The sequence below is a fragment of the Cherax quadricarinatus genome, chromosome 68 (assembly GCF_038502225.1).
Source record: "Cherax quadricarinatus isolate ZL_2023a chromosome 68, ASM3850222v1, whole genome shotgun sequence".
NCBI classification, from domain to species: Eukaryota; Metazoa; Arthropoda; class Malacostraca; order Decapoda; family Parastacidae; genus Cherax; species Cherax quadricarinatus.
In genome coordinates this window covers 12,389,153-12,411,946 of record NC_091359.1, presented here as the reverse complement: position 1 = coordinate 12,411,946, position 22,794 = coordinate 12,389,153, and the positions used below count along the sequence as shown (strand labels likewise).

The 22,794-nt window shown below is 39.5% G+C and overlaps 1 protein-coding gene across 1 annotated transcript; it reads left to right on the top strand.

Annotated features, from left to right (window-relative positions):
- The first annotated feature begins 9,401 nt into the window (after positions 1-9,401).
- On the top strand, positions 9,402-17,738 carry LOC138854732 (loricrin-like). Its single transcript, XM_070099514.1, has 2 exons — positions 9,402-9,463; positions 16,129-17,738. Exons 1-2 carry the CDS (start codon positions 9,461-9,463, stop codon positions 17,050-17,052), a joined length of 927 nt encoding a protein of 308 aa, XP_069955615.1. The 5' UTR covers positions 9,402-9,460; the 3' UTR covers positions 17,053-17,738.
- The last annotated feature ends 5,056 nt before the right edge of the window (positions 17,739-22,794 follow it).

The window sequence follows — 22,794 nt, the reverse complement described above, 5'->3', positions numbered from 1 at the left end:
AATCTTTGAGAAACTCGTGCACAGGAGACTATATTCATTTATAACGGCTCAAAACATACTCAACCCCTGCCAATTTGGATTCAGGAAAAATAAAAGCACTAATGATGCAATCATAAAAATGCTAGATCTGCTTTACACAGCATTGGAAAATAAGGAATATCCACTAGGAATTTTTATTGACCTAAGAAAAGCTTTTGACACAGTAGACCACGACATCCTACTCCACAAACTTGACCATTACGGTATAAGAGGCCATGCGCTTGCTTATTTCAAATCTTACCTTACTAATAGGTATCAGTATGTCACCATTAAAGACACAGCATCACCAACACGGCCACTTGATACTGGAGTTCCGCAGGGAAGTGTCCTTGGTCCCCTGCTCTTCCTCATATACATCAATGACCTTCCAAACGTATCCCAACACCTGAAACCCATTCTCTTTGCTGATGACACGACTTATGTCATCTCTCACCCTAATCTTGCCACCCTCAACACCATTGTGAATGAGGAGCTGATTAAAATATCGACTTGGATGACAGCCAATAAACTTACGCTTAACACTGACAAAACCTACTATATTATGTTTGGTAGCAGAGCAGGAGATGCACAAATTAACATTAAGATTGACAACACTCTACCAGAAATAATGAGGGCAAATTCCTAGGCTTATACCTTGACAACAACCTGAATTTCAGCACCCATATCCAGCATATAACCAAAAAAGTATCCAAAACGGTTGGGATCCTCTCCAAGATACGATACTACGTGCTGCAAAATGCCCTTCTCACACTGTACCACTCACTTATTTATCCATACCTCACCTATGCTATTTGTGCTTGGGGATCAACTGCAGCAACACACCTAAAGCCAATAATAACCCAACAAAAAGCTGCAGTAAGAATAATCACTAAATCCCATCCCTGGAGTTTACCTGGAGTTTACCTGGAGAGAGTTTCGGGGGTCAACGCCCCCGCGGCCCGGTCTGTGACCAGGCCTCCTGGTGGATCAGCGCCTGATCAACCAGGCTGTTGCTGCTGGCTGCACGCAAACCAACGTACGAGCCACAGCCCGGCTGATCAGGAACTGTCTTTAGGTGCTTGTCCAGTGCCAGCTTGAAGACTGCCAGGGGTCTGTTGGTAATCCCCCTTATGTGTGCTGGGAGGCAGTTGAACAGTCTCGGGCCCCTGACACTTATTGTATGGTCTCTTAACGTGCTAGTGACACCCCTGCTTTTCATTGGGGGGATGGTGCATCGTCTGCCAAGTCTTTTGCTTTCGTAGTGAGTGATTTTCGTGTGCAAGTTTGGTACTAGTCCCTCTAGGATTTTCCAGGTGTATATAATCATGTATCTCTCCCTCCTGCGTTCCAGGGAATACAGGTTTAGAAACCTCAAGCGCTCCCAGTAATTGAGGTGTTTTATCTCCGTTATGCGCGCCGTGAAAGTTCTCTGTACATTTTCTAGGTCGGCAATTTCACCTGCCTTGAAAGGTGCTGTTAGAGTGCAGCAATATTCCAGCCTAGATAGAACAAGTGACCTGAAGAGTGTCATCATGGGCTTGGCCTCCCTAGTTTTGAAGGTTCTCATTATCCATCCTGTCATTTTTCTAGCAGATGCGATTGATACAATGTTATGGTCCTTGAAGGTGAGATCCTCCGACATAATCACTCCTAGGTCTTTGACGTTGGTGTTTCGCTCTATTTTGTGGCCAGAATTTGTTTTGTACTCTGATGAAGATTTAATTTCCTCATGTTTACCATATCTGAGTAATTGAAATTTCTCATCGTTGAACTTCATATTGTTTTCTGCAGCCCACTGAAAGATTTGGTTGATGTCCGCCTGGAGCCTTGCAGTGTCTGCAATGGAAGACACTGTCATGCAGATTCGGGTGTCATCTGCAAAGGAAGACACGGTGCTGTGGCTGACATCCTTGTCTATGTCGGATATGAGGATGAGGAACAAGATGGGAGCTAGTACTGTGCCTTGTGGGACAGAGCTTGTCACCGTAGCTGCCTCGGACTTTACTCTGTTGACGACTACTCTCTGTGTTCTGTTAGTGAGGAAATTATAGATCCATCGACCGACTTTTCCTGTTATTCCTTTAGCGCGCATTTTGTGCGCTATTACGCCATGGTCACACTTGTCGAAGGCTTTTGCAAAGTCTGTATATATTACATCTGCATTCTTTTTGTCTTCTAGTGCATTTAGGACCTTGTCGTAGTGATCCAGTAGTTGAGACAGACAGGAGCGACCTGTTCTAAACCCATGTTGCCCTGGGTTGTGTAACTGATGGGTTTCTAGATGGGTGGTGATCTTGCTTCTTAGGACCCTTTCAAAGATTTTTATGATATGGGATGTTAGTGCTATTGGTCTGTAGTTCTTTGCTGTTGCTTTACTGCCCCCTTTGTGGAGTGGGGCTATGTCTGTTGTTTTTAGTAACTGAGGGACGACCCCCGTGTCCATGCTCCCTCTCCCTCTCCCTCTCCCTGGCAACACCCCCCCCCACTCTTCATAGACCTAAACTTACTCCCAGTTCAGTACATCCACACTTACTACTGTGCAATCTACATCTACAGGGCCTTAAACTCTAGTATCAACCTTGACCTAAAACGCTTTCTTGATAGTTGTGACAGAACCCACAGGCATAACACCAGACACAAACATCTCTACGACATTCCCCGTGTCCGACTAAACCTTTACAAAAATTCAATGTATGTCAAAGGCCCTAAAATCTGGAATACCCTACCTGAGAACTCTAGAACTGCAGACACATTCATCACCTTCAAAACTACCATTAGAAAACATCTTATCTCCCTGATACACCCCGTCAACTAACTACACGAATATTACCTGGTGGTTCACACTTACACTCACTCACTCATTTGACCATAAACAGAAATATTAATCTCAATCTTAAAATAATGAATCCTGTGATACTCCAATACTGAAACTATGTACTGTGCCAAAACAAAAGCATTCACATTGCTAAACTCACAAACTAGTATTTATTCACTTAGCCATAATACCAACTTACCTCATAATTTGTAATATTTTACAATTAAGAATAAAACTAAGTCTGCCCGAAATGCCTAGCCATGCTAAGCGTTCTAGTGGTACACTCTGTAATCACAATTTTACTACATGTAAACCACACAATAACCAAATTTCTGTAAACTCAGCATTGTAATCCTTATAGAGAATAAACTTTGAATTGAATTTGAATTAGTATTGGTGTAGTATTGTTGCGTGGATTGTATATTAGGAGTTATTTGTGAATGGACCGCTTGTGGCCATAATTTTTTAAGCTTTTATTCATTTTCGTATTGTGATAAGTTTTAAATAAAATATAAAACAAAAATTAATGTCAGGCTTGACAAACTAAAGAAGAGACAACGATATGACATGCAAGAACTCTATGTACCTGACAGAGAAAACCCTCCCCTTTCTTGGGTTATCCTGCGTGGCTAACCCTCCTGAAGTGTTTAGTAATTCTGAACAAATGAGCAACTCTGTGGCACACTGGCCCACTACCCCTTGTTGCTTGTATATTGTCGCATCTAAATAATTTGTACCCTGGTAGTCATTATTATTACAATCCAATCTAAGTGCTAAACCCACAAGGGTCATACAGCCCTGGTATCTATATTTTTCAATTGACTCTGTGAGGGGGTCCACTGATGAAAATTATTTTGTTGTTGGTTAATGGTTTTAAACTCTGTATATCTGCAAATGCAAATGATGTTGCATTGCTTGTTTTTTGGGGGGCTTTATATCTTGGCACTAATGTCTCTTGTTCTGGAGTGGAGGCCACTGATTATGCCTCCACTACAGTGTTCCTCTTTTATTTTCTTACCAAACATCAATAGTTATGCCCAAATATTGTCGTTTTCTTTTATTCACAGAAAACGTATCATCAGCTTTACTCAGTAACAAATTATTTAATTAATATACTTTTCCAATAAAATCAATGTTTTTATTTGATTTTTTTTTTCAGGGAGCACAATTTACTCAAAGGTTTCTTCTCTTTTCGTTGATTGCTGATTCTTATTAAATTGAAAGGGAAAAATTTGTTTAGCTATTTTTTTGAACGTTTTGCGTTTCCTTCTCGGTTCTCACAATAAATAATAAATAATAATATCTTTATTTACTACAGGTACATGTGCAAGGTATACAGTCCTAGCTGATATCACTGGCATACTACTACGTATATAATTCAGGTGCTATTTTATGGCTTTAGAATGTTTACTTTGTCTTATACTTAATTCTAACTATAGATTCACTATAAATTTTATGATAACTAGCATTAATCCTGATACCAACCTCTTATCTAATGACTTAAATGAATCAAACAGTAACTGTAATTACTACACAGCAGAACAATCAAGGGCACTTCTCAGAGCCAACAACAACATAACTCTCTTTAACTACAATATCAGATCTTTAAGTAAACATTACGATGACCTCACAGCATTACTAAATCCCCTGCATGCCAGTATCTCCATCATCTCTTATCATAATGATAAATGGATTACCTATCACAAAACTCACAGAGGGAAAATTCCTAGGAATCCACCTTGATAATAGACTCAAATTTCAAACACATATAAAACAAATTTCCAAAAAAAATTCCAAGACCGTAGGCATACTATCGAAGATACAGTACTATTACCTGGAGTTTACCTGGAGAGAGTTTCGGGGGTCAACGCCCCCGCGGCCCGGTCTGTGACCAGGCCTCCTGGTGGACCAGCCCCTGATCAACCAGGCTGTTGCTGCTGGCTGCACGCAAACCAACGTACGAGCCACAGCCCGGCTGATCAGGAACTGACTTTAGGTGCTTGTCCAGTGCCAGCTTGAAGACTGCCAGGGGTCTGTTGGTAATCCCCCTTATGTGTGCTGGGAGGCAGTTGAACAGTCTCGGGCCCCTGACACTTATTGTATGGTTTCTTAACGTGCTAGTGACACCCCTGCTTTTCATTGGGGGGATGGTGCATCGTCTGCCAAGTCTTTTGCTTTCGTAGTGAGTGATTTTCGTGTGCAAGTTCGGTACTAGTCCCTCTAGGATTTTCCAGGTGTATATAATCATGTATCTCTCCCTCCTGCGTTCCAGGGAATACAGGTTTAGAAACCTCAAGCACTCCCAGTAATTGAGGTGTTTTATCTCCGTTATGCGCGCCGTGAAAGTTCTCTGTTCCACAGTCAGCCCTCCTGGCCCTATATCACTCACTTATTTGCCCCTATCTCACCTATGGAATTTGTGCATGGGGCTCAACAACAATAAACCATCTCAGACCACTAATCACCCAACAAAAGGCTGCAGTCAGAATGGTAACAAATTCCCACTACAGGCAGCACGCTCCACCAATATTCAAAACTCTAAACCTTCTCACAATACAAAACATCCATACTTATTACTGCACCTACTACATACATAGAACACTTAACTCTGACATAAACCCTCCCTTCAAACATCTCCTTACCAACCTCAACAGAACACATGACCATAACACAAGACACAGATCACTCTTTGATGTTCCTCGTGTCCATCTCACGCTATGCAAAAACTCAATGCACATAAAAGGCCCTAAAATATGGAATTCACTACCTGTGAATATAAAAGAAACACTGTCTGTTTATAAATTCAAGTCTCTTCTCAAAAATCACTTACTGACCCACAACTAAATAAATACTGAATAATTGTATCTCATAAATTGTATCTCATATATGTATCTCATTATTTATCTCATATATGTCAACCTGTGACCCAATCAAACTTTATTACTATTTAACTTCATTACCAAACAGAATACTCCATTCTACTGATTACACAGCAACACAGTAAATGACCATATAACCTGTCTTTGTAATACTAATTTGTACTAAATTGTTGTCTGTTTTACAATAATTTTTGTACCACTGAATATATCATTGCTTGGTTAATCTTAAGTTAATTTTAAGCCAGACCGTAATGCTATGCATTCAAGTGGCTTTGGCATGCTGCATTTAACTATATTTTTTTGTACTTCACTGTATCATGTTCAAATTAATAAATAAATAAATAAATAAATGCTGAGCATTTCGGGCAAATGTCAGTTTTGTCCCAGGATGCGACCCACACCAGTCGACTAACACCCAAGTACCCATTTTATTGATCAATCAATTAGAGAGCCAAGGCCGGGTCACCACTACTTGGAAAAGACCCGGGCCGGGAGAATACCGGCGAATAAAAAAAAAATCAAGTTTATTCTCTATAAGGGTTACAATGAGGGGTTTACAAGTTTTGGATATTGTGTGGTTTACATGTTATAAAATACTAATTACAGAGGGGGGGCACTAGGACACCTAGCATGGCTAGGCATTTAGGGCAGACTTAGATTAACCCCTCCGGGGTTAAAAATCCGAACAAAATCTTATGTCTTATCTTAAGGCTGCGCGTAACCTCTTCACCATTGGACAAGAATATTTCATTCCCTACACTAAGAATTTAAGTGAGATCTTAGCATATATTCGCTGAGAGAAATACACTTCTTGGTGTATATATCATGAGAGATATAACTAGCCATAGGAACAGCCAAGAATATATTCTCCGAGAGGTGTACTTGTGTACGTGTTTCTGAATGAACTTACGTGGCCTGGTGGCAAAAGCTCTCGCTTCTCACGGTGAGAGTACGGGTTCGATTCCCGGGGAAGGGGTGAAAGCATTGGACTTGTTTCCTTACAATATTCATTACTTTTTAACAAGTCACTAGAAACTAGCACTTTCCCGACACTACTCAAGACAGCTAGGGTTACACCAATACATAAAGGTGGTGACCCTACAGATGTAAACAACTATAGGCCAATATCAAACTTACATTGCTATCCTAAATCTTGGAGAAACTCGTGCACAGGAGACTATATTCATTTATAACAGCACAAAACATACTCAACCCCTGCCAATTTGGATTCAGGAAAAATAAAAGCACTAATGATGCAACTGTAAAAATGCTAGATCTGCTTTACACAGCATTGGAAAATAAAGAATATCCGCTTGGAATTTTTATTGACCTAAGAAAAGCGTTTGACACAGTAGACCACGACATCCTACTCCACAAACTTGACCATTATGGTATAAGAGGCCATGCGCTTGCATATTTCAAATCCTACCTTACTAATAGGTATCAGTATGTCACCATTAAAGACACAGCCTCATTAACACAGCCACTTGATACTGGAGTTCCGCAGGGAAGTGTCCTTGGACCCCTGCTCTTCATCATTTACATCAATTATCTTTCAAACATATTCCAACACCTGAAACCCATTCTCTTTGCTGACGACACGACTTACGTCATCTCTCACCCTAATCTTGCCACCCTCAGCACCATTGTTAACGAAGAGCTGCTCAAAATGTCGACTTGGATGACAGCCAATAAACTTACACTTAACACTGACAAAACCTACTATATTATGTTTGGATGCAGAGCAGGTGTTGCGCAACTTAATATTAAGATCGACAACACTCTAATTGCCAGACATAATGAAGGCAAATTCCTAGGCCTATATCTCAACAACAACCTAAATTTCAGCACCCATATCCATCACATAGCAAAAAAAGTATCCAAAACGGTGGGGATCCTCTCCAAGATACGATACTACGTGCCGCAAACTGCCCTTCTCACACTATACCATTCACTTATTTATCCATACCTCACCTATGCTATCTGTGCTTGGGGATCAACTGCAGAACCCACCTAAAGCCAATAATAACCCAACAAAAAGCCGCACTAAGAATAATCACTAAATCCCATCCCTGGCAACACCCCCCCCCCCCCACTCTTCATAGATTTAAACCTACTCCCTGTTCAGAACATCCACACTTGCTACTGTGCAGTCTATATCTACAGGACCTTAAATTCCAATATTAACCTTGACCTAAAACGCTTTCTTGATAGCTGTGACAGGACCCACAGGCATAACACCAGACACAAACATCTCTATGACATTCCCCGTGTCCGACTAAACCTTTACAAAAATTCAATGTATTTCAAAGGACCTAAAATCTGGAACACCCTACCGGAAAACTCTAGAACTGCAGACACATTCATCACTTTCAAAACTACAGTTAGAAAACATCTTATCTCCCTGATACACCCCGTCAACTGACTATAAACACAGAAATACTAATCTTAATCTTAAAATAATGAATACTAACTAGTCATAAGTTTGCCTATGATACTCCAATATAGACACTTTGTATTTTGCCAAAACAAAAGTATTCACATCGCTAAACTCACAAATTATAATGTAGTCACTTAGCCTTAATACCACAATCTGTAAGAATTTAATGTTAAGAATTAATCTAAATCTGCCCGAAATGCCTAGCCATGCTAGGTGTCCTAGTGGCCCCCTCTGTAACTAGTATTTTATAACATGTAAACCACACAATATCCAAAATCTGTAAACTCCGCATTGTAACCATTATAGAGAATAAACTTGATTGATTGATTGATTGATTGATTCTCCTCGCTTCTCTCTCTCTCTCTCTCTCTCTCTCTCTCTCTCTCTCTCTCTCTCTCTCTCTCTCTCTCTCTCTCTCTCTCTCTCTCTCTCTCTCTCTCTCTCTCTCTCTCGGAAGAAGTCAATGGCGAATGTAAATAACAAACAACACTTGACCTTACGTTCCCCAGGGTCGCACCCGGCACATTCTATTGTCATCCCGTGTGTGTGGATAAGTTGTTTCTTTACTACAGTGCATCATAAAAAGTGAGTGGAAGGTAAACAGTGAGTTTCTAGCAATATTTTATGGGCCGTTTTCCTTCAAGGAGAAGGGAAGGAGGAAAGGAGGGAAGGAGGGAAGGGAAGGGAAGGATGGAAGAGGGAATGCGTTGATGCTGATGGAGAACTCTTAACCCAAAGAGATGAATCTTCGTTCTAGAGAGACCTAACTTCATTATCTCCCATTCTCTAGGCTCTGATTGAACCCTAAAAGCTTGGCGTTTCTCCTTTGGTGAAGGTTTTAAGATTTATCTACCCTCTTGGCTAGCTTTCCTGCTAGAGTGCAGATCATCTAACAGGCTTCTATTTCACACTCCTATGAGAGGACGATAGTATTTCCCCTGGATGGTCGCTGATAAGTAGTCTACTATCTGATGTTTTTCTCTCACACACCAATAATGCGAGAAAGCTATTTATTCCGTAACTGACAAGGAGGCTCTTGAAGCATCTTAAGTCAACACATGTCTTAGCAAAACACCAAAACACACTTTCCCGTTTTCTCTAACACGTGATGGCTGAGGAAAACCTCAATTTACAATACCTTACCTTGGAGTACAGGATTTTATCCAAAACAATAATGATTCAGCAAGGGCGTCTTCATTTGCCAGCTTCTGTATATAAGGAATCCACTACCAGTGTGGAGAACATAAGCCTCTTGGGACCTCTCTGACTGCTTCCAGTCCTTCCGGAAAGACCGGCGACTCTCCTGCCATGGTAAATATTTCTGTCACGCATGTTTGGTTTCAATAGGTTATTCTGGTTATTGATTGACATAAACACTAATATGATACACAAATATCCGCAAGTAAGAGAATGGAACTTATGACGACGTTTCGGTCAGACTGAGACGTGTTCATGAGTTTCAATGTGATATGTGCAGGTATTTGTGTATTGTTCCAGTCACGGTACTGTGCATTTTTAATTCATTAATATAAATAATAATGTTGATGTTATTATTTTTACCGCACCTATCATCTCCCATCATGGTAAGGCGGCCCAAATAATAAGAAACACGTTCACCATTATTCATTCATTAGGGGTCTTGGTAGAAATTTTCAGATATTGCAGCTCTACGACATTCTGAACAGCAACATCTCCACCTCCCCTCCTAAGTACAGGTACTAAACTTCCTACATCCAGGACTCAAGCTCGGTGACCCATTTTCTTGAATCCATTCAGAAATGTTACCTTGTTCACACTGCAATAACACGTCAATGATCTGACACCCTCTTATACGCCTGCTGGATGCTCAAGCCCGTAGCACTCAAAACCTTTTATATCCTCCCTCCAACTTTTCTCGGGACTATCCCTATTTCTCTTTCCTTCCATCCAAAATTTGTTCACCTTTTTGGTCATCCTATCCTGCTCCGTCCTCTCTAAATGCTAAACCACCTCAACAACCCCTCACCCACCCTCGGAATTATATCTCTGGTAACCCCAAGCCCTTATAAAATCTATATTTTCCAACTTCTCTGCATTGTTTATATAACATAATGCTTTCAGTCATGACATCTCTACTGCCTCCAGCCTCTTCATTGCTGCTACGTTTAAAGCCTATGCCTCACCCCCATATAAAGTGTTGGTAACACTGTCCACCTCGTTTTTCATTACCCTGTCTGTCGATATGTTCACTCTCAAACATCTAAATACGTACATTCACTTCCTAAATATTCTCTCCCTTCAGTCTGACATCTAGTCTTTTGTTGCTCATTTCTAAGCTCGCTTTTCATTTTTTTTATACACATCCGCCCAACTTTCTCCACCAACCCTTTACATATCTTCAGACGCTCCCAAAAGTATGTTATCTTCTAATTTAAGGTTAAGAATTAATCTAAGTTTGCCCGAAATGCCTAGCCTTGGTAGGTGTTCTAGTGGCCCCCTCTGTAATTAGTATCTTATTACATGTAAACCACACAATAACCAAAATCTGTAAACCTCGCATTGTAACCCTTATAGAGAGTAAACTTTGATTTGATTTGATTAAGAGCAATTGTGAGAACTCTCACTTCGCACCAGAATCACTATCTGGTGGCCTGGTGGTTAACGCTCTCGCTTCACACGGCGAGGGCCTGTGTTCGATTCCCAGCCAGAGTAGAAACATTGGGCGTGTTTCTTTCCACCTGTTGTCTATGTTCCCCATCAATAAAATGGGTACCTGGGTGTTAGTCGACCGGTGTGGGTCGCATCCTGGGACACTGACCTAATTTGCCCGAAATGCGGAGCATAACAAGGGACTTACTATATAGTAGTATGTCATTGTTGTCAGCTAGGACTGTATACCTTGTATACATGTACTTGTAGTAAATAAAGATATTATTATTATTATACCATTCCTCTCCCTAGCATTCACGGATTATACAACCTCATCCTTAAACAGGTTAAATAATTATGATAACATTAAACATCTGTTTCTGAAACCTATATTTACTGGATTATAGTTGCCTCTCTTCCTTACACTTCATAACGTCCACCTTACCCCCACCAACTCGCATCCACCCACGACGTCGCCTCCACTCCATACCAAAGCCTCTTCTACACCACGCCACATTTCTCCTTACATTGAAAACAACTTATTATTATTAAAGATTCGCTTTAACGTGCTTTAGTTCTCAAACACTAGAAAATAAGTGTCGGGGCTATAATAATAGTAGTAGTAATAATAATTAAAATAATAATAATAATAATCTTTATTTCTACAAGTACATGATACAACTTATGCAGACCTAGCGACATCAATGCCACTGTATACAGAAAACCCCTTGTTACGCAGGGCATTTCGGTCAAATTAGGGCAATTTTGTCCTCAGGATACGACCCACACTAGTGGACTAACACCCAGGTACCTATTTACTGCTAGGTGAACAGGGACAGCAGGTGTCTTAAGGAAAAACATCCCAGTGTTTACACCAGTACCCGGGATCGAACCACGGACTTCAGTGTGTGACCTAAGTGCGCTACCAACCCACGAGACACATTTCTGTACGTTAACCTCTCTAACTGGTATTACACAGCCTCACACTCTTCATAAAAACTCTTAACTATTATTGGTTTACCTACTATCTATTTCATACATATGCTACTTCTGCCACATTGCTTTCCCTATCTACCCTATCCCATGCCTTTTCTAAAATCATGTGTGCATCAAATGGCTCCTTACCCTTATCTAAATATTCACCACATATATGCTTCAAAGTGAACAATTAGTCTATGCATCCAGTATCCTTCGTAAATCCTCCGCGTTCCTTTGTAATCCTACTTTTCCTCTAGTCCCTAGCTCTTTCAATAATAATTCTACCATATACCTTACTCGGTATAAGTCATGAAGCTTATTTCATTATAATTCTTGCATTCTGAAAGGACCCCAATAGAAATAAATCACTCTGACTTTTTTGGGTTATGTATGATAGTCTATGTAACTGTATTTGTGTATACCTGAATAAACTAACTTACTTATTCCCTAATAAAAGGGAATTATTCATGCTCTTAGCATAATTCTTTCATGCAATGTTGATCAAATATTCCAACCACTCTTAGACTTCCAGCAAGCGTGCGTGAGCGTGTTAGATAGGAGTGAATGGAGACGAATGGTACTTGGGACCTGACGATCTGTTGGAGTGTGAGCAGGGTAATATTTAGTGAAGGGATTCAGGGAAACCGGTTATTTTCATATAGTCGGACTTGAGTCCTGGAAATGGGAAGTACAATGCCTGCACTTTAAAGGAGGGGTTTGGGATATTGGCAGTTTGGAGGGATATGTTGTGTATCTTTATACGTATATACTTCTAAACTGTTGTATTCTGAGCACCTCTGCAAAAACAGTGATAATGTGTGTGTGGTGAAAGTGTTGAATGATGATGAAAGCATTTTCTTTTTGGGGATTTTCTTTTTATTTTGGGTCACCCTGCCTCGGTGGGAGACGGCCAACTTGTTGAAAAAAAAATATTATTATAATGGTTATAGATCTGTTTTTTTTTTTTTTGGTGGGGGGGGATCTATTATTTTCTGTTTGCACTCTTTAAATTTCTTCAAACTCACTCGCTAGTTTTATTCGGATAAGAGGAAATTTAAAATACGCATTGTCTTATCAAGACAATAAGACTTAAAGCGGAGAAAAGACAGACGCTGCAGAACACGCTTTCAACCGGACAGCTACGTCTCGCTCAGTGTAACTCTCCATCATGTCTTGACAAAGTGAGAAACAGAGCTAAACGTTGTCCCAATGGAAGCCTCTCCTGCAACAAGATACAACAAAATAAATAATAATAAGATACATAATAATCCTGATAATTGTAAACTCTCATATAAATCAATATTATCTTTCACAAGCCTGATACAATGACTTCTTAAAAAAACACAATCTAACAGCGCTGCATTTGAGGTGCAATATATATATATATATATATATATATATATATATATATATATATATATATATATATATATATATATATATATATATGTCGTGCCGAATATGTAAAACTGGTCAATTAGCAAGAACTCATTTAAAATTAAGTCCTTTCTGAAATTTTCTCTTATGCGTTTAAAGATATATTTTTTCATTAATGTTAATGTAAAAAATTTTAATTTTGCAACAAAAGAATCTAAGAAAACTTACCTAACCTTATTATAACAAGAACAATTTATTTTAACCTAACCCAACTAAATATATTTTAGATTTGTTTACAGTAATTTAATACTAAACAAACGCAGTGAAATATGTTTTTTTTCGTTAGGTTCAGAATGATTTTGGCGAAATTATTGCATACACAAACTTCTGCTTGTCCTATATGGCAAGATGAGCGTTGCTATTTAGGCCAAGATCGCAAGTTCTGCCTATTCGGCACGACATATATATATATATATATATATATATATATATATATATATATATATATATATATATATATATATATATATATATATATGCAAAGAATTCGCGAGAACAGGCGAAATATACACAAACACTGATCACTGGCTGAAGGAGACTCGAACCTACGACAAGGTACGCAGTGCTTTACCAATCTACCAACACTTGACAATACCTTGGCGTGTAGCTTGAGCTACACGCTTGATCCAAGGCAGCCAGCTTTCAGGGAGAAGGCTTACAGCTTTTCATCTCATCCCCTGCATGCATCAGCCTCACTAGAGATTTTCACAATGCAAGGAATTCGCGAGAGCAGGCGAAATATACACAAACACAGTGTGGGTAGATTGGTAAAGCACTGCGTACCTTGTCTTAAGGTTCGTAGGTTCGAGTCTACTTCAGCCAGAGATCATTTATATATATATATATATATATATATATATATATATATATATATATATATATATATATCTATATATATATATTATAATCACACTGGCCGATTCCCACCAAGGCAGGGTGGCCCAAACAAGAAAAACTGTCACCATCATTCACTCCATCACTGTCTTGCCAGAAGGGTGCTTTACACTACAGTTTTTAAACTGCAACTTTAACACCCCTCCTTCAGAGTGCAGGCACTGTACTTCCCATCTCCAGGACTCAAGTCCGGCCTGCCGGTTTCCCTGAACCCCTTCATAAATGTTACTTTGCTCACACTCCAACAGCACGTCAAGTATTAAAAACCATTCGTCTCCATTAACTCCTATCAAACACGCTCACGCACGCCTGCTGGAAGTCCAAGCCCCTCTCATACAAAACCTCCTTTACCCCCTCCCTCCAACCTTTCCTAGGCCGACCCCTACCCTGCCTTCCTTCCATTACAGACTGATACACTCTTGAAGTCATTCTGTTTCTCTCCATTCTCTCTACATGTCCGAACCACCTCAACAACCCTTCCTCAGCCCTCTGGACAACAGTTTTGGTAATCCCGCACCTCCTCCTAACTTCCAAACTACGAATTCTCTGCATTATAATCACACCACACATTGCCCTCAGACATGACATCTCCACTGCCTCCAGCCTTCTCCTCGCTGCAACATTCATCACCCATGCTTCACACCCATATAAGAGTGTTGGTAAAACTATACTCTCATACATTCCCCTCTTTGCCTCCAAGGACAAAGTTCTTTGTCTCCACAGACTCCTAAGTGCACCACTCACCCTTTTCCCCTCATCAATTCTATGATTCACCTCATCCTTCATAGACCCATCCGCTGACACGTCCACTCCCAAATATCTGAATACATTCACCTCCTCCATACTCTCTCCCTCCAATCTGATATCCAATCTTTCATCACCTAATATTTTTGTTATCCTCATAACCTTACTCTTTCCTGTATTCACTTTTAATTTTCTTCTTTTGCACACCCTACCAAATTCATCCACCAATCTCTGCAACTTCTCTTCAGAATCTCCCAAGAGCACAGTGTCATCAGCAAAGAGCAACTGTGACAACTCCCACTTTATGTGTGATTCTTTATCTTTTAACTCCACGCCTCTTGTGAAGACCCTCGCATTTATTTCTCTTACAACCCCATCTATAAATATATTAAACAACCACGGTGACATCACACATCCTTGTCTAAGGCCCACTTTTACTGGGAAATAATTTCCCTCTTTCCTATGTACTCTAACTTGAGCCTCACTCTCCTCGTAAAAACTCTTCACTGCTTTCAGTAACCTACCTCCTACACCATACACCTGCAACATCTGCCACATTGCCCCCCTATCCACCCTGTCATACGCCTTTTCCAAATCCATAAATGCCACAAAGACCTCTTTAGCCTTATCTAAATACTGTTCACTTATATGTTTCACTGTAAACACTTGGTCCACACATCCCCTTCCTAAAGCCTCCTTGTTCATCTGCTATCCAATTCTCCGTCTTACTTTTAATTCTTTCAATAATAACTCTACCATACACTTTACCAGGTATACTCAACAGACTTATCCCCCTATAATTTTTGCACTCTCTTTTGTCCCCTTTGCCTTTATACAAAGGAACTATGCATGCTCTCTGCCAATCCCTAGGTACCTTACCCTCTTCCATACATTTATTAAATAATTGCACCAACCACTCCAAAACTATATCCCCACCTGCTTTTAACATTTCTATCTTTATCCCATCAATCCCGGCTGCCTTACCCCCTTTCATTTTACCTATTGCCTCACGAACTTCCCCCACACTCACAACTGGCTCTTCCTCACTCCTACAAGATGTTATTCCTCCTTGCCCTATACACGAAATCACAGCTTCCCTATCTTCATCAACATTTAACAATTCCTCAAAATATTCCCTCCATCTTCCCAATACCTCTAATTCTCCATATATATATATATATATATATATATATATATATATATATATATATATATATATATATATATATATATATATATTATTGCGTATCGTGAAATGCTCCAGCCGCTGTATTGTAACTTTTGTTTTCTTACAGAGGTTGGCTACAACAATAGCGCTGTTGACTGTGCTGGTGTTCACTTGTCGAGCCTCACCAGGGAGGAGGTATGGCTCCTCCAGTGGTGACTCACGGTCTGGAGGCCATTTTAGCAGCGGTCGAAGCTCATCGGGAGGTGGAGGCGGCTTTATCGGAGGTGGTGGACACGGAGGTGGCAGCGGCTTTGGAAGTGGCAGCATATCCTTCGGAGGTGGAGGACATGGAGGTTCGTTTGGAGGAGGAGGTTTCGGAAGTGGGAGCATATCCTTTGGGGGTGGAGGACATGGAGGAAGCAGCTCCGGAAAAAGGAGCTCATTTGGAGGCAGAGGTTACGGAGGGTCGTTTGGTGGTGGAGGAGGTGGTGGTGGTCACGGAGGTTCGTTGGGAGGAGGAGGTTTTGGAGGCGGGAATAGTTTCTTTGGAGGAGGTGGAAAAGGAAGTTTATCCTTAGGCGGAGGAGGAGGAGGTTTCAGTAGTAGTGCCTTTGGAGGCGGAGGAAGCGGAGGAGGTATCTATGGAGGAAGAACCAGCTCTTCTGGAGGCGGTGGTCACGGAGGGTCGTTTGGAGGAGGTGGTTTCGGAGGGTCATTTGGAGGAGGTGGTTTCGGAGGTGGTGGTCATGGAGGCTCCGGAAGCGGAGGCTTTTCAGGAGGATTTGGAGGCTTCTTTGGTGGTGGGGGTGGTACACGACATGGGAGTGGTGGTGGTAGCAGGTACGGGGGTGGTGGTGGTGGTGGTAGTTTTGGTGGAGGTGGACACAGTAGTGGAGGTGGTGGTGGTGGTTTTGGTGGAGGTGGACACAGTAGTGGAGGTGGTGGTGGTGGTTTTGGTGGAGGTAGATACAGTAGTGGAGGTGGTGGTGGTGGTGGTGGTTTTGGTGGAGGTGGACACAACAGTGGGGGTGGTGGTTTTGGTGGAGGTTGACACAGCAGTGGTGGTGGTTTTGGTGGAGGTGGACACAGTAGTGGAGGTGGTTACGGGAAATAATTTTTTTGGGCCTATAACTGAAAACACGGAAAATCATCACTTTAAAAGTGTCATAAACTTACTAAATCATCACACATCACTATAACAGTCACCATCAACCTTACGACGTCATCGCTTGACAATACAATAGTCACCATCAACCTCAAGAAACTACCACACATCAATACGAAAGTCACCGTCAACCTAATGACCTCACCATACATCACTACAAGCCACTATCAACCTTACGAAGTCACCACACATCACTGCAAACCGCCATCAACCTTACGAAGTCACCACACATCACGTCAAGTTACCATCAACCTTACGAAGTCACCACACATCACGTCAAGTTACCATCAACCTTACGAAGTCACCACACATCACGTCAAGTTACCATCAACCTTACGAAGTCACCATCAACCTTACGAAGCCTCCACACATCACTGAAACAGTCACCATCAGCCTTAAAGGATGTCAAGCATCCCATCAGATACAAATTCACATCCTAAAAGGCTTTAAATCTTAATCATTCTTGCGAACTCAGAAATAAAAGTCACAACTCTATAATAACATAATGAGTTTTATTTTCAAATGAAAACAGTTTTCGTATTGTACAAGTGAATAATAAAACGTGAGTTTTTTTGTTAATGTTTTAATTAAAATTCCCTTTTTTTGCATATTATCTCTTTCACACTTTCTCTTTGTTTAAATTTTTTTGAGAGGTGAAGCAATTATGAGATAAGTGATTTAAGTTCTTGAATTTAAAACATTCTTGGCTTGGAAAAACGTTATGAGAAAAAGTTAACGAATTAACGTTAAGTAAATTCTATCAATATAAATCAATCTTTTTTCAATGACAGGTTCCCTTTTTGCAAAAAAAAAAAAAAAAAAAAAAAAAAAAAAAAAAAAAATAAAAATAATAATAATAATAATACCAATACACAGGATACATACACCGAAATGCGTCTCTCTGAGCGTATGTACGCCGAGAGTTTACACTGAGAGTTTATACTGAGAGTTTATACTGAGAGTTTACACTGAGAGTTTACACTGAGAGTTTACACTGAGAGTTTATACTGAGAGTTTATACTGAGAGTTTATACTGAGAGTTTACACTGAGAGTTTACACTGAGAGTTTACACTGAGAGTTTATACTGAGAGTTTATACTGAGAGTTTATACTGAGAGTTTACACTGAGAGTTTACACTGAGAGTTTACACTGAGAGTTTATACTGAGAGTTTATACTGAGAGTTTACACTGAGAGTTTACACTGAGAGTTTACACTGAGAGTTTATACTGAGAGTTTATACTGAGAGTTTACACTGAGAGTTTACGTTAGTCCCGATTTTAGTGATCAAAGTGTTTTCACTCGGTGGTGAACAAGTGCCATGCAGCCTTAATGACCCTCATGCACTCGATAAGTTTTAAATGCCATTATCCATTAACCTTGACATGAGTACTGGAAGCCTTTGTAACCTGTAGTGAAAAACTTCTGCACGGATTTCATTGAACCACAGCTTGGAAAAAATAATTTCCCTCTGCCAGCCGTATGACTGAGGTATGTTGAGGATATACCTTTCTAGTGGCCATGTGCTTTGTTATTTAGTTAATAAAGTTCACTATTGATAGTGTATTAAAGGGAATTTTTTAAGGAATTTTCGTTCTTTAAAGATTAATGCTTAAAAGCACCAAGAATTTTTTTTAAATAATTCTTACTTTTATATTAACGAGGGTTCTGAATTATTATTATTATTATTATTATTATTATTATTAATTATTATATAAAGGGAAGTGATAAATGTAAGGGGTCACAGCGCCTGGGAAATGAAAGGCCAACAATTTCGATCTTAAGGAGAGACCGGGTCTAATTCCTTCGATTAAGAGCCCTTTACCAGCATCAAGGAACCACTCATGAAGGGGAAGACACGGGAAAACAAATAGTCCTGAGCTCTCTGTTCGGTAGGCTGATAAAATTTACGAGATTCCATCCCACTTATAATACTTAACAAAAAATACTAAAGAACTGAACTAAACACAGAATACGAACTAAACACAGAATACGAACTAAACACAGAATACGAGCTAAACACAGAATACGAACTAAACACAGAATACGAACTAAACACAGAATACGAACTAAACACAGAATACGAGCTAAACACAGAATACGAACTAAACACAGAATACGAACTAAACACAGAATACGAACTAAACACAGAATACGAACTAAACACAGAATACGAACTAAACACAGAATACGAACTAAACACAGAATACGAACTAAACACAGAATACGAACTAAACACAGAATACGAACTAAACACAGAATACGAGCTAAACACAGAATACGAACTAAACACAGAATACGAACTAAACACAGAATACGAACTAAACACAGAATACGAGCTAAACACAGAATACGAACTAAACACAGAATACGAACTAAACACAGAATACGAACTAAACACAGAATACGAACTAAACACAGAATACGAACTAAACACAGAATACGAACTAAACACAAAATACGAACTAAACACAGAATACGAACTAAACACAGAATACGAACTAAACACAGAATACGAGCTAAACACAGAATACGAACTAAACACAGAATACTAACTAAACACAGAATACGAGCTAAACACAGAATACGAACTAAACACAGAATACAACCCTAAGTATGTCTTGGTGTTATTATACAATGACAGTCTCTTTCTCACGCACCTCATGCAATTAAATATTTTAATGGCAAATAATATTGTGGAAATAATATTGTGAAAAGCTCTCCCGTGGTGTCTCTGGGCTGAGTGTATTCTGTCGAAGGAAAAATTTCAGCAAATTTTGTATAGGACTAAAGGGAAACTATGACGTGGCTTCTGGCCAAGAAGTCAGTGTTTAGTTTACTCGTTCTAGAGACACAAGCCATTTGGGTAGTGTTTTGTTTACTCGTTCTAGAGACACAAGCCATTTGGGTAGTGTTTTGTTTACTCGTTCTAGAGAGACAAGCCATTTGGGTAGTGTTTTGTTTACTCGTTCTAGAGACACAAGCCATTTGGGTAGTGTTTTGTTTACTCGTTCTAGAGACACAAGTCATTTGGGTAGTGTTTTGTTTACTCGTTCTAGAGAGACAAGCCATTTGGGTAGTGTTTTGTTTACTCGTTCTAGAGACACAAGCCATTTGGGTAGTGTTTTGTTTACTCGTTCTAGAGAGACAAGCCATTTGGGTAGTGTTTTGTTTACTCGTTCTAGAGACACAAGCCATTTGGGTAGTGTTTTGTTTACTCGTTCTAGAGACACAAGTCATTTGGGTAGTGTTTTGTTTACTCGTTCTAGAGACACAAGCCATTTGGGTAGTGTTTTGTTTACTCGTTCTAGAGACACAAGCCATTTGGGTAGTGTTTTGTTTACTCGTTCTAGAGACACAAGCCATTTGGGTAGTGTTTTGTTTACTCGTTCTAGAGAGACAAGCCATTTGGGTAGTGTTTTGTTTACTCGTTCTAGAGACACAAGCCATTTGGGTAGTGTTTTGTTTACTCGTTCTAGAGACACAAGTCATTTGGGTAGTGTTTTGTTTACTCGTTCTAGAGAGACAAGCCATTTGGGTAGTGTTTTGTTTACTCGTTCTAGAGACACAAGCCATTGGGTAGTGTTTTGTTCACTCGTTCTAGAGACACAAATCATTGGGTAGTGTTTTGTTTACTCGTTCTAGAGACACAATCCATTGGGTAGTGTTTTGTTTACTCGTTCTAGAGACACAAGCCATTGGGTAGTGTTTTGTTCACTCGTTCTAGAGACACAAATCATTGGGTAGTGTTTTGTTTACTCGTTCTAGAGACACAAATCATTGGGTAGTGTTTTGTTTACTCGTTCTAGAGACACAAGCCATTTGGGTAGTGTTTTGTTTACTCGTTCTAGAGACACAAGCCATTTGGGTAGTGTTTTGTTTACTCGTTCTAGAGACACAAGCCATTTGGGTAGTGTTTTGTTTACTCGTTCTAGAGACACAAGTCATTTGGGTAGTGTTTTGTTTACTCGTTCTAGAGAGACAAGCCATTTGGGTAGTGTTTTGTTTACTCGTTCTAGAGACACAAGCCATTGGGTAGTGTTTTGTTCACTCGTTCTAGAGACACAAATCATTGGGTAGTGTTTTGTTTACTCGTTCTAGAGACACAATCCATTGGGTAGTGTTTTGTTTACTCGTTCTAGAGACACAAGCCATTGGGTAGTATTTTGTTTACTCGTTCTAGAGACACAAGCCATTGGGTAGTGTTTTGTTTACTCGTTCTAGAGACACAAGCCATTGGGTAGTGTTTTGTTTACTCGTTCTAGAGACACAAGCCATTTGGGTAGACTGAACTAATATCAAAGAAATATTTCCTTGTAATTTTGTTGTTCATCATTATAGAGGCCTCTCTCATAAAGCATATATCACAATATAGACCTCACTTAACAATGTAGACATCTCAAGCCGCAAGGGGATGGAAATGTTTTTCTCAAGACCTTTTGCACTTTCGTGCGTCGTCATGAGCTATGTAATGTTGCAAGTCTAGCAAAATAATTCCCCTCTCTCTATCTGTTGCTTGATTTGAAACATTGCATAGCTCCTGACGACGCACGAAATTGTGAAAGATCTTGAGCTAAAGAATTCCCCATATTCTGCCTATATATATATATATATATATATATATATATATATATATATATATATATATATATATATATATAATATATATATATATATATATATATATATATATATATATATATATATATATATATATATATATATATATATATATATATATATATATATATATATATATATATATATATATATATATATATATATATATATATATATATATATATATATATATATACATGCAGCCACGCTGGTTTCAATAGGAACATTTTATAACTGTCACTTCTGTGACAGGTAGCACCAGCCTCCACTGTTTATAACATCACAGGGCCCTCCCACACCACAACAACTTTCTCATACATTTGATTCTCTCTGCATCCTTTCACAGAAGTGACGGTTATGAAAGCATCCTATTGAGAATACCGCAGTTTAATAATATACTGTCCGGCTTGCTACGCGCAGGACCTCGATTCCTTTTCCTTCCAGTTTTCTGTTCTTTGATTGACAGTCGTTTATCACGACTAATTTTGGATTTAATGAATAGAGTATGAGATATATCCTCGAGCTTAAGATCGCCTGTTGCGATTCTACTTCAGATGCGCATATTGCAGTATGTTAGTTCATATCTATTTATCTGTCACAGAAAGATAACTTATTTATAAAAAAATTATTTATAAAATATTCTTATTTAACCACTCTGGCCTAGCCCAAAACACGAATTAGTAGAACAATGGAGTATTAATATCTTAGAATTTATTTCTGTCGACTTTACGAGGGAAATTAAAACTGCATGGCGCCTGTCTACAAGATACTTTAATGTTTATTATAATCAGGATTAAGGATTACTCTGAGAGTTCCTACACTGACCACTCTGTGTATATACATTACTGCTCTCTGCAGTAGGGGACCTACATTTTACGGGGACCCCTTCGCAACCCCTTCTGGTACAGTAGACCCAAAATTTTTAAAGAATGTGAACTATAGTCGGTTCTGGAGCCCCTCGGGAATTAGGGGCCCTAAAGCTTAAGTTTCATTTGTTTCACGGTAGAGT